The sequence below is a fragment of the Camelus ferus genome, chromosome 17 (assembly GCF_009834535.1).
Source record: "Camelus ferus isolate YT-003-E chromosome 17, BCGSAC_Cfer_1.0, whole genome shotgun sequence".
NCBI classification, from domain to species: domain Eukaryota; kingdom Metazoa; phylum Chordata; class Mammalia; order Artiodactyla; family Camelidae; genus Camelus; species Camelus ferus.
The window spans coordinates 20,957,903-20,976,485 of NC_045712.1; the positions used below are offsets into that span (position 1 = coordinate 20,957,903).

The 18,583-nt window shown below is 41.1% G+C and overlaps 1 protein-coding gene across 1 annotated transcript in view; it reads left to right on the forward strand.

Annotated features, from left to right (window-relative positions):
• ERC2 (ELKS/RAB6-interacting/CAST family member 2) overlaps positions 1 to 18,583 on the forward strand; it is an 875,889-nt gene that overhangs the window by 655,220 nt on the left and 202,086 nt on the right. Inside the window, exon 17 of the mRNA XM_032458251.1 lies at positions 2,067 to 2,214. Within this exon, the coding sequence (XP_032314142.1) occupies positions 2,067 to 2,214 (148 nt within the window). The remainder of the gene's footprint in view (positions 1 to 2,066; positions 2,215 to 18,583) is intronic.

The window sequence follows — 18,583 nt, forward strand, 5'->3', positions numbered from 1 at the left end:
GGCCAACATGTCTATTGTCTCAAGATGTTATCCAGGAGACGGGCTCTGTGAAGCTGAATATTAATGCTGTTGTTTGTAGTCCAGCCTGCACTGGTTTTCTTCTGGAAAGCAGAGATATTTCCTGACATTTCTGCTGCTCACATGTCTGACTGAATCTCAGACAGAAGCTCCTACTACCTGACATTTAGTGAGGCCCAGAAAAGTCCATATAAATCCCTGCAGTGAAAAGGGGAAAAAAAATTCTGAGAATCAAATAATGGCTATCTTCTCCAAACATCTGGACAGGGCCTGGTCTGGTGATAAGGATTAAAGAAAGGCAAAACAGGATCATGACCAGGTTCTACTCCTGGGGTTTGTATGCAAGAAAGTACCCAGTATGGAGGCTTTCCTGGGGCTACAGGGTTTTCTAAATTATCTAGGATATTGCTGTAGTGACACAAATGGTTGGGACAAAGCTTTCTCAGGGGGAAGGGGAACTAAATGAAACATACCAGAAGAGCCATTTCCTAGTCAATAATGGTCTCAGAAAATTCCAGGTTAAAATATGTGACAGATGTTGCTGGAAATTTAGACTGTAAAATGGGAGGAAGCAACTGTAATACTTATCTGAGTATTGATCAGCGATTAATCAGCAGTCAAAGCATTGTAATTTTATTTTGAATGAGAGGAAGAGTTATCCAGTGGTGTCTTTAAAGGTTTTTGAAAAGTATAAAGTGAACTTATTTATTTCTTGAACACACATTTTTGGCACCTGCTATGTTCTCAGTGCTCTTCTAGAAGCTGGAGAATTGGTGGTGCCCAAGACAAATGAAGTTCTGAGTCAGGGAGTGTTAAGTCTAGAAAACAAATAAATAATACCTTATGATTCTTTCAAATAGTAAAGAGTTCTATGAAAAAGCAGTGTAATGTGATAGGCCAGTTGTTTGGGCACGAGGTGGAAGCTGGGAGGACACTGCCAGGGAGAGCGGCTGGAGAGGGCTTTTCTGAGCAGAGACACGAAGGATGCTGTGTGAGGCAAAGGCATTCCAGTCCAGCTGTAGGGAATGGCAAAGGCAAAGCTTATGAGGTGAGAACAAGTGTAACATTTTCAAGCACTAGAAAAGAGATCAAGAGCAAAATGTGCTGTAGCCTAATGATTGAGGAGGGAGCAAGGGAACAAGATTACCTCAGAGAGGTGGTCAAGGCCAGCTGATGTCTTGATTTGCAGGTATCAGGAAAGGGTCTGGATTTGAAGTCTAATGGGTGATGCAATGGACTTTTCATGCAGCAGAATGGTGGAATTTGAGTTTACAATGTTTTATAAAATTACTTTGATCTCCGTACCAGGAAGACAAGTGGGTGAGCTACACAGGTAGATGCTGGTGGTTGGGAGAAGTTTGGTACCAGTAGAACAGTTTAGATAAGGGATGTATTTTAAAATTAAATCTACTGAAGTTGTCAGTGGTTTGGCTCTGAGTGGAAGGAAGGAAATCACGAATGACTTCTAAGTATGGAGCTTGGGCTACTTAGTGGATGGTGGGGCAATTACTGAGATAAGGAATATGGAGGAAGGAGTAGTTTTTGGTGGAATGGCAGAGGAGCATTACTCATTCCATTGAAAATGGAAAGGAAACCATAGTAAATATCTCTGCATGCCTTTCTTCAAAAGAAAATCTAGTATGAAAATACAATGCTTGATATTGAAGTTGCTGCTCAGTTTTGTTGCTTTTTCTTGGAGTACCTAGAACATTACGTGGGTGATGGAAGGATGGGCAGATGGATGACTGACTGGTTGGATAAATGTGTAGCTGTCTTAGAAAGGAATGTTCAGATTGACTCTCCATTTATCATATGCAGCTCTATCTACGAAGCCATCGAAAAATCCGTGCCTCAGAGGACACAGTATGTGGGTCTCAGGGATTCCGACCCAAACTACCTTGTCCAATGTGAGAATCATGGAAGTAGTTTTTCTTAAACATTATCCATAATTCCTCCCCATGATAGAATACTTCATGGGTCATTTCAACTATGAATGCTGATTTTTTTTCACTTTATAAAAATCATCACAATAATCTTTATTTTACCAGGCAGGAAGCACTGCTTGCAGCAATCAGTGAAAAAGATGCAAACATTGCCTTGCTGGAATTGTCTGCCTCCAAAAAGAAAAAGACACAGGAAGAAGTTATGGCCCTCAAGCGGGAAAAAGATCGACTGGTGCATCAGTTAAAGCAGCAGGTGGGGCCTCATGCACGAAAGGTGTGTTTTGCTGGTCTGGGGCCTTGGGTGCTTTCTCTGGGTTTAGCTTCTCTTCATCTTGCCATGTCCATCCTGCAAGCTCAAGCAGCTAAAATCAGGTAGGAGTGAAATGTCCTGACTTGTTGCTGAAACATCATTTTATTACTTTTCTGTGCTTATGTGCATGTGCTTGGGCTTATGTGGTTTGCAATCAGTGCTGTTTTCCTTTCTTTTGTGTTAGCATCATCCCTCCAGAAATAGCTCTCAGCTCTCTTCCTTCCAGTGGACTTTGTATGACTTATGACTAAGTCCTAGAAAGTACTAATTAAATTCTGGGTACCTTCTTTCTCATTGGACCTGTTACCTTCTGTCTTGCTCACTTTCTGGCCCTGCGATAACTCCCATCATCCAGTTCTTTTGATTTCTTTCTCTCCATACCTTCAACTTTGATTCTTAAACTATTTCCCCCAGGACTTTCTGGTCCCCTATGCTTGGAGACTGCTAGACTGTGCTTGGAGACTTTCCTAGTCATTGTTTAGTCAGATATTTTTTTATCACCTGTTTACCCCATTATCCTGGTTTTTCCTCCTTTCTAGGCCACTGTATTTCTTCTGAGAGAAAAGAAAGGAGGGACAAAATCCTAACTTGTGCAGAAAATTCTTTGCTTTCTGGAGGGTTTTCTAGAAGTGGCTTAAATAGAAATATTTACACCTGAAGCATATTGCAAAATCATCCCTGAAATCTTCAGACATTATTTCTTCTCTGTATACAGCCTGAGGGCTTTTGGAATCAATGGTTAAAGATACTAGATTCTAGTTTCTTTATAAAACCCATTCAGCAGATAATGGCTTAATGGTCTGTGGTCTCACGGGGTGGCTGCCACATCTTAGCTAGGGCCACCTGTGGCTCTGAAGCTCTCTAAATGCCACTCAGTACCATGTGAAGTGCGTCCATATTGATTCCAGCCCCCAGGACTGGCTCTCTGCCTGCTAGGGTGATCTGGGCTGAGCACAGTGTGCGAGATGAGTGGCAGGGAAGCCCAAAGGGATAAGCTCTCTCTCCTCACAATTGGGCCAACCCTTTCTCTCCTCAGGAAGGAAAAGGTATCCTTCGGCCCTGACCCAGAGTCTAATTCTCATGGGGCTGCCTTGCTGTGAGAGAGAAAGAGACAGACCACCGCTACACCTGGGTGTCCTGTCCTGCAGAGGGAGGGTCCCAGTCACTGCTGGACATGGGGGTCATTCCACAGAGCAGCATGCCTTGCTAGTGCTAGCCCTAGGGGTTGGGAGCTGCTTACATCTGACCTCTTTGTCTGGGGCTGTGCATCTTCTACACTGGTTTTTCCACCCACTTGGCCAAGAAAGTTAAGACAAGCCTTCTTTGCTTTCTCCTAATTCCTTTCTTATGTGCCCTCTACCCTCCCCTCCTGCACCTAACCATTATAGCTTTCTCCCACAGGTTTATAGACCTAGGAAACAGCCCCTGAGCTCGAATATACCATGCACTTGTGATGCTGGCTACAGTCCAGATATTACGGCCAAGTACCACGGGTCCAGCTACGATGCATATATGATCCAAAGGTCTCAGGTCAGTTAGCTGCTAAGGAGACACTCATCCCCACCATTGGGGTAGGAGTGCATAAGAGCTACATCACATCTTGACCTTCAGCTCTTTTGATGATTTCCAGTTTTCAGTGGCCACAAAGTCTGGGATCATAGATGTTAGCACTATATCTTGATTTGTATTGCAATTTCGTGTATTACGTATTTGCCAGTGGTTCCAGTCTTGGTGGCCACCTTATAGGGCCAGCTTTTCTGAAATAGCCTGGCACTGCTGTAAAGGCAAGGTTACCAGAGGCTTTACTGTTAGGCCCAGTGCATTAAATTTTTCTTTTTGTCTCTTAGACACTCTGCTTCCCAAATCTCCCTCTACTTTTCCCAGTAAGGAATTTTTTAAGGCTGTTTTTTTCTTTTTTTTCTCAGCATCATGAAAATGCACTCCTGGATTCCAGGAAGGATTGAGTGTAGCCCTTCAATTTGCTCCTGGGAAACAGTACAAAGCCTTCATTATTCACAACAGGCTTGGTTTTGGGTATCATGGGGCACATTTGGGAAACCCCAGCCATGCAGAGTTAGGCTCCTGCCTGGGCTAAAACAAGATCTGAAGGGCTGTTGTGGAAAAAGAGGCAGCAAAAAGGGGGAGGATGGGCTCCTTTCCATTACTTAAGTTTGAAATTCTTCCCCCACACCTTACTGGCCACAGAGCAAGAAAAAGAATGTGCATTTAGGTATCTTTGTTGCAGATAATAATGATCCTAAGAATGATGACCAATTTGCCTATAAAAGCAAGCCCTTTTATTGAGAGTTTACTTTGTGCCAAAATGTGAATCCAGTGTACTCAAGGATTTTGTCCCACAGTTTTCACAGAAGCCCTGTGATGTGAGTGCCAAGATGACCTCCTCTTTCTAGGGAGCATAGCTGAGACTCAGAGTATGGAATAACCAGCCCAAGACACACAACTTGTAAGTGATAGAGTTCAGGTTTTGTATAGTCCACCTGAGTCCACAGATACCCCACTAGGTTCAGGAAGGAATTCAGAGTGACAAGCAGATGGGTATTCCAGAGATTGTGAGGTCCTCTTATATATCTTTGTATACCTGAAATAGATGCCAAAATACTCATTTAAAAAATGTTCCCCAGTCATTCACAAAGAGGGGGTTCTGCCTAGAGCTCTTGTCTTAGGATGTTTGATCACATCATCAACTACTAGTCCTCTTGAGGTCTCATCATGTGCATGGATCTACGGGCTTTATGTACATTAACTTGTCAACTCCCACCAAAACAGAAGTGCTGATGCTCTTACAGAGAAGGAACCAGAGGTCCAGAGAGGCTGGGTACCCTGCTCAGGCTTCATAGCTAGACATACCATGATACTTAAAGAAAACTTTTGCCACATAACCTTAAGTGGATTTTGCAGATACCATCTGGAGTTGGACTGCTTAGATTGAATTTTGTTTCTTGCACTTGTTAGCTGAGTGATCATGAGCAAGATACTAAACCCCCCTGAGCCTCAGTTTCCTGACTTGTAAATTGGGCTAATAACCTAATTCAAAGGGTTGTTGTGAGGTGTAATGTATATAAAGTGATTTGCACATACCTGACACATAATATGTGCTATATATGTGTGACCTGCCATTACTACTGCTGCTACTAATTGATTTCATCACCACCAACACTCATAGGCAGTTTGATTTTGATTTTATCTTTGCTATTTTTCACACACCTTGGAGTCACAGCTCATTGAGAACATACTGTTGAACTGTGGGAGAAAGAGCAGGCAGATGTTGGCAGTGAAGCCTTCCTGGTCCTCCCACCCCTAAAGCCTAAGCACTTGGGGAGCAGTGAACAGACATTTCAGGAATTCTAGACCCCAGTTCCCAGTCTGCACTGAACTGGCCCACAGCACTTATTAAATTTGCTTGATTTGTTTGCACAGCCCACATAGACATCAGTCAGAGAGGATATCCCTGGGAGGGCAAGTCCCAGACCTCAATTATCATCACCTGCATGACTGCCTTGGCAGAACAGAGCTCTTTTAGGCATCCAGGCCAATGGGAGGGGATGGTCACGGATCTGGGTGTTCACCTGCCTAATGTTCTGCAAGGATTTGAGGCAAATGAGCTCATGAGAGATGCTACCCTCTTCACACTGCCCTTTGAACTCATCTCATGCAGGTGTCTCTGCCCATAGCATTTCCAGTGACCAAACACAAGTACTGGGTTAATAATCCCCATAGTTATTGCACTTTGCCAAATACATAGTAGGAACTCAGTAAATATTTGTTATGTGAATGAATGCATGATTTCCACATGCCAGGTCTATGCCAAATGTTTTATATATACATTAAGTTTACAAACATTATCTCACTTTTTCCTCACAATCAACCAACTATCCAACATATTGCATACCTACTATGAGCCAGGCTCTCTGCTAGGTACTGGGGCTTCATCCACAACAGATATTTTACATATAATATCTGTAATCCCTTCCTTATGGAGCTTACTTTTTAAATTAGAGGGGGTAGAGAGAAAGATAATAAACAATGAACATAATAAATAGTTACATGGTAGGAAAAATATAGACTAGAATAAGGGCAACAGGCATGCCAGGTTAAGACTAAGGGGCTGGTGACACTGTAAAATAGGGTAGACAGGATGGGCCTCATTGGGAAGAAGACATTTGAACAAAGACTTGAAGGAAATGAGAGAGTAAGCCTTGTGGATATCTGGGGGGAGAGTATTCTGGCAGAGTCAGCCAGTGCAAAATCATTGAGGCAGGAGAGTACTGGTGTCTTTGGGAACAGCAGTGAGCACAGTGTGACTAGAGTGATCAAGGAGGTGAAAAGGCTAGCAGTCAGAGTAATGGGGTGATGTGGGCTGTGTAGGACTCTTGTGTGGGATCTGCTCCAAGTGAGATATCCTGGAGCAGAAATTCCCCGCAGTTAGGAAACAGAATACACCAATCATGCGGCCTCAGAACAGGGATGACTCCTTCCAGACCACTCAGAGTGCCCTGTTTAAGGCTACTCTATTGAGCCTACTCTTCGAATCCCCTGGCCAGCCTCTAAGGAGTCCCAGTGCTTAGTCTGCATTTTAAAAAAAGCATTGGCACTCCACTGGAGCTACAGAAAAGAACTAATGCCAGAATTTGCTTGTCATGGCTAATGAGGTTTTCAAATAGAGTAGGAACAGGGCCCTTTGACAAAATGCCCTCCCTGACCTGGCAGTCACAATAACATATCATTTAAGTCTAAATCTCATACTCTCTTTGCTGTAAGGAGCTAGGCAGGTGGACATTAGCCACCTCCATGCCATTGGCCTCCTCAGGGTGGTGGCTATGCCTGGGAGAAGTGCAGCCAGCCTCCAGGACAAGCCAGAGGTTCTCAAATCTCAGTAATCAGAAGTATGATCTTTTCTAAAGATAAATCTCATGCTCATCACCCTGTAGCTCTTACTGGTGAAAAACCTTCCTTGGCTTCCCTTGCTGGTGGGATAAAGACAAATTTAAACTGATGTGCTCTCTACCTTATACATGCAATTCCCTTTGCCTGGAACACATTTCCCTCTTTTCCTCACCTAGTTAACACCTACTGGTTCATTCAGTTTCAGTCCAATATCACTTTTTCAGGGAGGCCTTCTGGGACTTTCTCATTTGAGTCAGATATTGGCACTCTTGTAGCACATGTACATCGTTTAATTGCACTGTGGAACACATGCAATTTTGCATCTGTTTTGGTGATTATTTGAATAGTAACTATCTGCCCTGCTAGTTAATGAACTCCGTGAGGGACTGAGAATGTGGCTCCATGACTTTTTTTGTTGACCATTTATCTCCTGGCCTAACGCAATTGTTAGCACGTGGTAGGCATTCAGCAAATACTTGTTGAGTGTATGAATGAGTGAATTTACAGGGAAGTTTATTAAAAAAAAAAAAGACACATCATTGACAATCATGACTTTAGACAGACTTAGCATCATAATTCTTTTCACCCTAATATTACAGGCAGCCACCACCAAGTTACAGGAGTTGGTAGAAAACATGAGATCTGTTTGCTGAATGATGACCAAAAAATGGTACTATGTTCTTTCTTGCCATGTTGCAAGACACTTTGCAGAGATGCCTTTTCCCATACTTGAATTATTTGCAATGGTGTTCATTTTGAATCTTTTCCTTCCAGTCTCTTCACAGTATCCTATTTTAGATCCCCTCCAATTTGGGAGGTTCTTCTTGAATTAAATGCCACTGAGTTTCCAGATTTGGCAGATACTACTTGCTGTTATGAAGGAAGTCCCTCCATTTCATCCCTGAAAACTTCTGGGTGTCTCATAAAATAATTTGCCTAGAAATACCTAAACTCCTGTTAAACATCTGTCAAGGGAGCCAGAGAAGGTGATATAAAATGAGTTCAGAAATTCCAACTATGCTTAACAACAAAAGAATCTTTATGACACTCTTCAGGTGTTGACATTTGGGTTGATGCTAGGCTGAGTACAGTATAAAGGTAAGAGAGCTGTACAAATTAACTTTCTGTTACTTGTTGCTTAAAAAAGGATAAAGGATTAATCATGATTTGGTAGTAGATATATAAGTCTATCCAACTTTTGTATTTTTCCCAATTCCGTTTCTTCACAAGCACACACCTCTGATTCCTTTACTCCACCTCTTTTTTAAAAAAAAAAAAAAAATCTGCCTTCCAGATTTTTGCAGTTTGGGGAAAGAGTCTCAATTGGGAATTTGTTAAGGTTTTTTAAAAACTTGTTTTTGTCCTTTCTCTAGGAATACTAGTTCTAAAAAATATTATTAAAATTAACCATCTTTCCTTCTTTTGTGTCTTGGATCCAATCCCCGCAACTCTTTTCCTCCACCCTTGAAGAAAGGACTGACATCAAAATAATTAATTCTGAAATCATTGGATTTTCCTGCTGCTAAAGGGTTTTTGAAGAAAGCTTAAAACTAAATCTTACCCCCTAAGCCTTATTCCCAAATGCTCCCCTGTGTGCTGAAGTAGTGAAATGCACATCCTTGATGAAAATTCCTTTTTAAAATGAGGGCCAGACACTATTGTTTAGTTAAAATTAGAACCAGCTTATTTCTCAGAACCAGTTAGAATGCTTTTGTGATCAGAGATAAATTGTGCTTGGTTTTCTTTTCCCTTTCCTACTGGTTCTGGGTATTGCTTTTGGTTACCAGGAAGCATACTGGTCAGTTGGGAACAGGAAGGCATTAAGACAAGAAGACTAGACCACTGATTCTCTGTGTTTTCCCCCAGAGCTTGCAGAGAAGAGAAGTTCTGTGTCCAGGTTAACATTCTGGAAGCTATTCCAGATCTGCACAGTATAACTGATTTGGGTAAAGTCTCCCCCTTCCCTATGTCCAGACCATGATAGAATTTTCTCCAAGAATTAGCCAAATAGGTTTGTCCAAGAATGGGAGAAGGCAGGCGCTGCCCTGGGAAGTGTTCGGAAGAGCTGGTTTTAAGCATGGGGTTCCAGTCAAAACTGGATCTTGGCAGAGGTAGAACCATCCTGTCAGGGAAGGCAGGAAGCACCTGGGTGAGATGGTTGACCAGACGTTTCTTTCCCCCTCAACTTGGGACTACATGTGGTTGTGCTCTGCATTTACACTTCCATTGCATGATATGCAGATGATTTATAATTATCCTTTATGGTTAGGAGGTGAGCACAATTGAACAGCAGTGGAGGAACTCCATGCAGTAGGGTTCCCATAGCCTTATGTTGTGGTTGGATGAGTGCCAGAAAAGCTTGATTTGATCCCAGCATTGTAATGCATCACAGACTTGCCCCAGATCAAATTGCTGAAATGCAAATGCATTGGTTTTCACTGTAGACACACTTTGGGTTAAGCTGTTCATGTCCCACTGGTAGAATCTAGCCACATCTCTATTTATCATTGACTTCAATGCAAAATGTCTTTACAGGGTGTTCTAGAGAACCCTTTAAAAAAAAAATACTCAGATCTTTCCTTGGCAGTCCAAGGGCACAGCATTCTCACGGAGGTAAAACACGAACTTCTTGGTGGTACTGAAAACAATTTACTCTTAGTGTCTAAGTAATTGGTCTTAGCCTGGAGAAATTTCTTACTCTAGGTAGCTGGTGCCTCAATCCCAATACTCAAGGAATCCATTTGGTTTGCCATTTGCAACCCAACCAGCATGCAAAGATTGTGGTGGCTAAGTATTGTCTCTGTGATTCCATATGTTTGTCAAATCCCTTTTAAATGCACCTTCCCAAAGCATCAGGTTGATGCTAATGGATCACTTTCTGAGTCTCTCATTTGGACAAAGCCATGTTTTAAAAACCATTTTAGTTGCCTTCCATAAACATTCATAGGGTACCTGTGATGGGACTGTGTGGGGCACTCTTGGGCTATAGAAGATGTTGACTTTCTTTTTGAGCCTTGGGTTTTTATCATCCCTACCACCTATAAGGCAGATATTAGCTCATGAAACAGATAACAGAGAAGATTGCTACTTTTTGGTGCAGAAGTGTTACCGACATTCAAAAATCTTTGCTTGCTGGAGAGGGCAGGGAATGTTTCTTCCAAAGGTAGAAATTGCTATAAATTTTGTGATTGGCAATCCATAGCTTATCTTTTGTGACAAATGCCTATTCAACCATGATCTTTTCTTTTAAGTTTTCAAGGATCCTAGTACAAGTATTGCTAGTTCTGAAAAAACTTAACTCTTTGCTTTTTGAACATACCTTTTTAAGTAGAAAAACTAGAGAAGACCAACTTTACCATTGCATTCCCCCATTTTTAGAAATACTGAAAGGGGGAGATGGGTCTAACTTTTAAGTTTTAGAGCAATTTGCCAGCTTTGTTTCAGTAATTTGAAGCACCCCCACAGTATCTAGCAGTTGGCAGAGTACATCAGGATAATAGGCTTAGCTTAAGGTGACCAAAACAGAGAACAGCATGCAAATGCCAAGACGATCTCTCACGTGCTGTCTTTCTCTTTTTTTTTAATTCAAATTTCACATCTGTGCTCTATTTTTAAACATTTATTCTTTAAGTGATAACGCATGTTTTACCAAGCCTCTTATTGGATTAGACATGTTTGAAATCCCCTCAACTTTAACCTGTTCATTACTGCCTCTAAGAACATTCAGGTCTACCATCAAAGCGGAGAGTGTATATGGGGGAAAGTTTCCAAGATGTCAGCCACCAGGGAGCCATTGTACTTTGAGGAGGGAGAGACCCAGCTGTTGTGCTGTGTGGATTTTGGGAATCTCAGACTGACATTGCTGCAAGAAGAATTAAGTGTGGGTGTAATGTGTGCAGTTTTCTTGATCTTCATGATCGTTTTTCTACTCACATTTTAGAGTGGGAGGAACTAAGTGTTTTTGAACTCTTATTGTATATGGCACTGGACTAGGAATTTGAAATATATTATTTCATTTAATTCTCACAACAACTCTGAAAACCAAGTGTTATTAATCCCATTTTAGAGATGAGGATACTGTGGTCCAGGAACTAGGCAGAGATGCCACAGCTAGTGAGGTGGGGAGGTAACTCCAAAACTCTTCCATGGTTCTTCCCAGTAGATGTCCCCAAGTTAGTGCAATACCTCATTTAGGTAATAGCCCCCTGACCTGGGGCTAAAAAGGAGCATAAAAAGCAGGCTTTATTCTGTGACCCTGAGCACCATTCCCAACCCCTCCTGCCGCCCAAGCCGCCCATGCCGGCTCCCGCCATGACCCGAGGTCACATGTGCAGGCTGGGGAGGGCTACTTATCTCTTCCTGCATCACCAGGCATCACCCGCTGCCAAGGGGAGAAGGGCTGCAGGCTTGATCAAGTGTGTTGCAGTTTCTTCTTTCAGGCATGAAATGTTGGCAGTTGCCTCTTAGAGCCTTTGTGTTTCATTCTCAAGATATCTGCTTGAAAGCCTTTTTCCCCTTTAGTTTTCCTTTTTCTTCTTCATCATTTAATGTATAAAAACAGGTTTCTCCTGGTCCCTTTCTCTCTCTCTCTCCCTCCTTTCCTTCCTCTCATCATATAATTAAAATCCTTTCAGGCTGTCTTCACCTTATCATTTCAAATGAATTGAAAAAAGATACGACTTCCTGCCCTTGTGTCTTCCTGATGCTGAATTTCAAAATGAAAGAAAAGTCCTTCCCTCCCCCCATCTTTTGCTTCAGACTGCCCCTTGAATAACTGTGTTTAAATCATGCTGATTTTTGTCATTGATCAGCATTGCTGTACAAACTGAGTTCACCCTTCCCAGGCTTCAGAATTTCCTCTTTTTTGGCTTTTTCAAGTAATAATTTAACAGGAAAAGGAGTCTTTACCCTCCTCTCTCGTGATTACAGAAAGACAATTATCAAAGACAGAATTTAATGTTTCCACTAGTTTCTATTTACTCTTACTTAACTCCATATTCTTTTTGGGAAATGTCACTTTCTTTTTTCATTCTCTGCAATATGCAGAGGTAAGAATTCCAGAATTCTCCTTGTTCACTGTTTCTATAAAGGTAACTCATAATAATGCACTATATGAAAAAAGTAATAAGGATTTAATTTTATAATCATCCTTATTATGTAAATGATAGTTTTCCACAGTTGGAAGCACATAAATAAATGTTTTATTGTAAAAATAATATATACTCATTATAGAAACTTTCAAAAATGTAAATAAAAACTAAAATCACCCATAACCCCACCAGTCAGAAATAACTGTCATTAAGATTTATAGTTTCCTACATCCCGTTGTCTAAATACATATTTGAACAAAGACATGACATACTACATAATACAGTTTTTTTAGCCTTATAGACATTTAATGTTGTGTGCAAGTTCCCATGTCCTTAAAAGCCTTCGAAAACATATATCATGGGTGTATGATTTCCATCATTGCCATAATTAATTTTATCATTCTCCTGTTGTTGGGATTTCAACCATTTCTAGTTTTTCACTTTTATAGTCATAGTTGGTGAACATCTCAGTACATAAATCTTTTTTGTGTGTTATTTTTCTTAAGACTGATGCCCCCAAAGTAGAAATAATAGAATTAGGGGAGTATTAAGAATTTTAGAGAATTGAGAAATAGCTCTCTTCTACAAAGTAGTTGACATTTAAAAATTCTAACATAAATGTCAACTGTTTGTGTTAAGGTTGTCTCTGATAATGTGCCACTTGTAGATGTAGGAAAGAATATTGCTAGTCTAGTACAAGTGGTAGGTAGACTTAGAGAGGGGGAGGCAGAGGCAGATTTTTACAGCTTCTTAGGGGAGTAGTCATGGGAAAAAAAGGAGCAGTTCATTCAGCAAATCTTTATTGAGCATCTACTATGTGCCAGATACTGTTCTGGACACCAGGGCTACTATAGGGAACAAAACAAAAATCCCTCCCCCAGAGGAGCTTGTATTCTAGTGGAGGACACAAATAAGAAATAAAATAAAGACATCAAATGTATAGCATGTTAAATGACAATAAATGCTTTGAGGAAAAATAAAGATGATATTCTGTGAGGTGTCTGGAGGTGACTTTGAATAGCGTGTTCCTAGGATGCCTCCCTGAAAAAGGGACCTGTGAGCAAAGACTTGCAGGGAGGTGGGGAGTGAGCCCTGTGGAGCACTGCACAGGGAGGCAGTGGTCAGTAGAGACAAACTGCAGCCAGGAGAGTTGGAATCTGTTCTTCTCAGGTCAGATCCCAAGTGCAGTTGCTGAGTTGACAAGGTGGGGGAGCCAGAACCCCACACCACCAGTGTTTAGATGAGATTAACTTTTTCAAAATATGCACACAACAACCAATACCCTATGCTCTTATCTCTGCCCTGATATGACCATTGGGAAATGCCCGTTCGACACAGCCAGCAAATATTTATTCAGATGATCTTTGACACAGTCTGGGAGTGGAAATGTGCAGGGAGGTTACAAATTCAGATTGTACAGAGAGGAGGTCACTTTAGAAAACAGTGACAGTTGACTGAACAACACCAGCGACTCAGAAGGTCTCAGTCTGGGGTGGTTTTTATGCCCTAGAAACCTCTGATTAACTGATCATTGAAGCTTATTTCCTTTCTCTCATAGCCCAGCACTCCTAGAACTACCACACAACTAAGAAGCCAACCAGAAACCCTACTGCTCTGGGCTACTTTAGGTGTGCCAAAGCCACTTTGGGTGCTAGGGTAGGAAACAGGTGTGTGGATCACAAGGCCAGCAGAGTTTCTGTTGTCGGTCTTCTTGGATTTGGTGGCCCAGTGCTCTCTGAGATGTTTGACTGCAGCAGCCTTCTAGAAAGTATGATGTTAAATCTTTAATCTTTAAACAAAACAAGGTAGCCCACCTCACTAGGAAAGCCCTGGCAAGTAGTAGAAGGTGCAGGGTCTGAGAATGAATGTGGGGATCAGAGTTCTAACCCAGCTTTTTTTTTTTTTTTTAGCAGTAACAGATACAATAGTCTTTATTGTAAGTCCTGTATAGCCAATCAAGCCTCCCAAAAAGGTTTTTGCCAACCTTTTCTAGCTGTCAGTAACCTATGGTTGCAGTTCATCTGTGATTGGACAAGTGGAGTTGCACCCCATCCCACTAACTCTTTTCTTAATAAATTTACTATCATTAAATCTGATGTGTAATCTACTGTTCAGCTATTCCTCATCCTGACACAAAGTATATTCATTAAATTGAAGCTGCTCCATCACTTTAACTCTAGACAATCAACAAAACAAGAAGACAAGCCCTGATTTGTAGCATTTATCCATTTCCAAGGTATAAATATTCTCACCATAGCCAATTTCAAGCTACCAATATGAAATCACTAACTGCAGAGCTGGGAAAAGAGACACAGTAGCCATCATATAGTGTTTCCACCATACAGATACAACAGACATAAACCACCTCAGTTCTAGCCCAGCTTTGACCCCCAACACACTGAGAAACCTTGGGCAGCTTGCTTTGCTTCTCTTACAGGCTCAGCTTCCCCACATGTAAGGTGAAGGGAGAAACTAACAGACGTCTAAGTTCCTTGCAGTTTTGATAGTCAAACTATTTCAGCACCTTCATACATGTACTACATTGAGTACTTGACCTACAACAAGGACTTTGACGATGCATAGGCAAATGGCAGTATTTACTTCAATAAAGCCTACAGTTTAGTAGGGGACATGTATTGTCCAGCAAGATGTTAACACAAGCTATTATTTCTTGAAGAAATGACATTCTAGGCACAGCATTGTACTTTTTTGGTTTTATTACAATTCTTACAAAAACTCAGGGAAGTTGTACCATCATTATCCCCACTTCGCAGGTGGGGAAACCACGTCACAGAGTTCATGAGTAAATCTGCCTTAGGGGTAACACTTTTAGCCCCTTTGTTTTCATTGCAATGCAGTTGCCATCTTTCCCACTAGGGAATATTTGAGAAATCTAGATTTCAAAGATGAAAGAGATGAAGGAAGGCCCTGAAGTTTGCTCATTTTGCTTGTATAGTCCTGACTTATCTCCACTTATTAGTTGTATGATTGTGAACAGGTCAACTTACCTTCCTGTAAAATTGGTATGTTGGTCCCTAAATAACTCACAGAGAAGCATTATCATGGAGCATCTTCTCTGGGGCAAGGTCTTTTTAAAATTTTGAGGGCTGCACAGATATGCAGGATATTGATCTGAGTTCTGAAGTGCAAAGACAGAGCTATGTTTTTCTTCCCTGCAGGGTAGCCTGTGTTTTGAGGGGATGATCCCAAACTGTCTCTGTGACAATACAGTGACACAAACCTGCTCTGCATGATTTGTTCTCTTGACCAAAGAAGAAAGAACTTGAGTGTCAGTGTTCATAAATAGGCCCCCCTCTTCTACTTTTCTGAGAGACAGACTATGATTATTCTTGAAGAAAAAATAAATGCTGCAGAAGGTGCAAACATTGCCTTGAAAGAACCTAGTTCAGTATGGGTTCAGACATCTTCCTTCCAGGAAGGAGTGTCCAGACCTCCCAGCCCCAGTCTTGCTTGTTCAGGCTCCTGGGAGGTCTGCTGGGTCCAGGGTCTTCTGAGGCTTCTTGAGATGAGATCGGGCTTCCAGGGAGAGCCTCTGTGTTCCTGACCTTTCTAGTGATGCAATCCTTTGTGAGGCAGGGGAACAAAAAGCTGATATTTTGAAGGGGGAAGAGGCATCTCTGGGGGATTATTTTTTATGAACCCAAGACATTTAAGTGTTGCTGATTTATCTTAATAGCAAATGCTATGAGCAAATGTCCCAGTTGCCTCTTTGTGCTTTTGGCAAGTATGGATGAGAAATGGAATAGAACAGACTCAATCAGAGCTGGCTAGCCCAAAGTGCAGGAGTCTGAATCTTCCTCACTTCAAATACATAACTTAGAGATGTTTCCAAAGTTTTCCAACTTGCAGGTGGACACCCAGCTTTGGCAAGAGACAAAGAGGGTTCCATCACCAGATCTTCTGCTTTCAGAATAGTTAATTATCTTGGGCTTGAGGGGAGAAACTCCTACATCTCCCCTAGGTAGTTAGTTCAGTTACCATGTTCTGGTTCTGAAGGTACCGTTTTTGTATAAAGAAGAGCTCTACTGCTTGTCATACACATGATTGGGATTCTCAGAGGACACTGCAGGACTAGTCTACATATCCTCCTGTATCAGGGCTGGAATGAGACCATGCTGAACCAAGCGCCTTAGAAGCTGGAGTATAAATTATGTCAAGGCCATGTTCAGTGTTGTAACATTTACTAATACTTATTAGATATGGATAAAGTCTCCTGGCTTAATTTGGCATGTTGAGCCAGTGCTTCAGATTGTCTTTGGGGACTGGAAAGGAAATGCACAACTTTAGTGTAATTTTTCTTTTGTTCCTTTAGAATGGGACATAATTTTTTATTGTTAGCTGGTGGAAACTTTGGTGAATTGTGGCCAACTGTTGCTCACCCCCACAGGAAGAAAGCATCAGCCTTTAGCTGAGAACATATTCTTTGAAACAAACCAGAATATTTGATTTTTGAAATATCTTCCCACTTAAAAAACGTGCTGTCCAACAAATATTAATGTTCTGACCAAGACCAAGAGAATTAAGGAAGTAGAAAGCTATGGTTTCTCTCTGTGGAAAATTTTAGAGTGATGTGTGATGCTTTAGTTTAACAATAACTCCACTGAGTATGGAAATAGTCTGTAAGGATGCAGGTACAGCCACAAGAACTCACAGAGCATCCTTTTCACTCTTGGTCCTTACTTCTTCCATAGTAGAAGGAGCTAGGTTTTGGCTAAATGTCAGGCATTCCACATTCCTTTACCAGATCACCCACATATACATGACCTTGGGCACATCCTGTCATTTCACTTCCATTTCTGGAATTTGTTCAAAAATATATTTGATAAAAGTTCTCCCTTTTTGCTGCCACACAGTTTTATATTGAAAGCCACTGCTGAGCATTTTTAATTGTTTGGGTTGAAAGCTATTGTCCTGTTCTTTATTCTTTTTTTAACCAGCTCACATAGTTTGGTGGTCAGTCATGCATACTTAGTAATCACCTTCAGGGGACTTAAACCTTGTCAATTTTGACGAGTCTGATCAGGTTTGGAGGTTATTGAATTAATCAGTATTATAGCTACAAAATTATTTAAGTGAGATTCTTGTTCTGTTCATAATTACAGGATTGTTTTAACAGATCTCTTTTGCATATTTTTATGAGCAGGAACTCTCTTGGGCAAAGTCTCAGTGGGGTTAGTGCAGGCAATTTTCCATCTGTGGGGTGGTTTTTCAGAATAGTCACATAAAAAAGCCCATTTCTGACCTCTTAGCCACACCTAATTTTCAGCTTCTGCTGAGAGCAGGACCCAAAATTATCCCCACATTTTCTTATGAAATTCTGTTGAAAAACGTTAGTCCCTGTGCACTGTGCACAAAAGCCAAATTACTTTTGGAATGCTCTGTGGAACTCTGGGAATCCAGATAGGGATCAAGGAAACTGCACAACATCTCCCCCTGCACCCCACCCCCCATCTGCTCAATGTGTTGATTGATTTGTAGGCAATTATTATCCTTACCTTGAACCCTCTGAAGTAAAGTCTTAGGTCTTAACTTCCATTGCATTTTGTTGATTCCTTTATTTGTTTGTTTTTTAAGTATTATAGTTTGTTCCCAAACTTATAAAATGCAAAGAAAAGTTCTGGGAAAGCGGAGGATTCATTCTCCAGTTAAAGCAGTATTCTCCCTCCTAATAATTTGCCAGGATGTTGAGATGTTTCTCAGATCTTTTACACTGTTGAAATGTAAATCAAAGAAAGAACTCCTGGAACAAACCAAACAAAAATCAAACACTTGTTCAGGAACAGTCAGTATATGCTTATGCCGCTTTTTCATATCCAACAATACCAAGATCTTTATGGGCATGTAAGCTTCTGAGGACTTCAGACAGGCATCTCTGAAGAAGTGAGAAAACCTGAAAAAGAGGAAGAAGAAATTCTTTCCTGGTTATTCTTTATCAGTAGCATACTGAGAACAGATAATGAGAACTATTGGACTCTTTCAAAGTTACAGTAATTCCCAGCTTGGAACTCCCCAAAGGCTTAATATGCTGTACCCTCACAGACTCATAGATAAAGAAGGAGGGTCACAAATTAGAATGGAAAATAAAAGGAAAGCATTATAAAATTGATATAGACATTATTTTAACTTACGGCTTTTTGCAGTGTTTCTGGCTATCTCAGGCATAATTCTCAAAAACAATTTATATGTGTCTTAATAGTTACATTAACTGCAGCAGCAATTCCTAAACCTGGCTCTCTTTTGACATGAACTGTTGAGCTTCTTTCCACCTTCACCAAATAACAAGAAGAAGGCCAGGC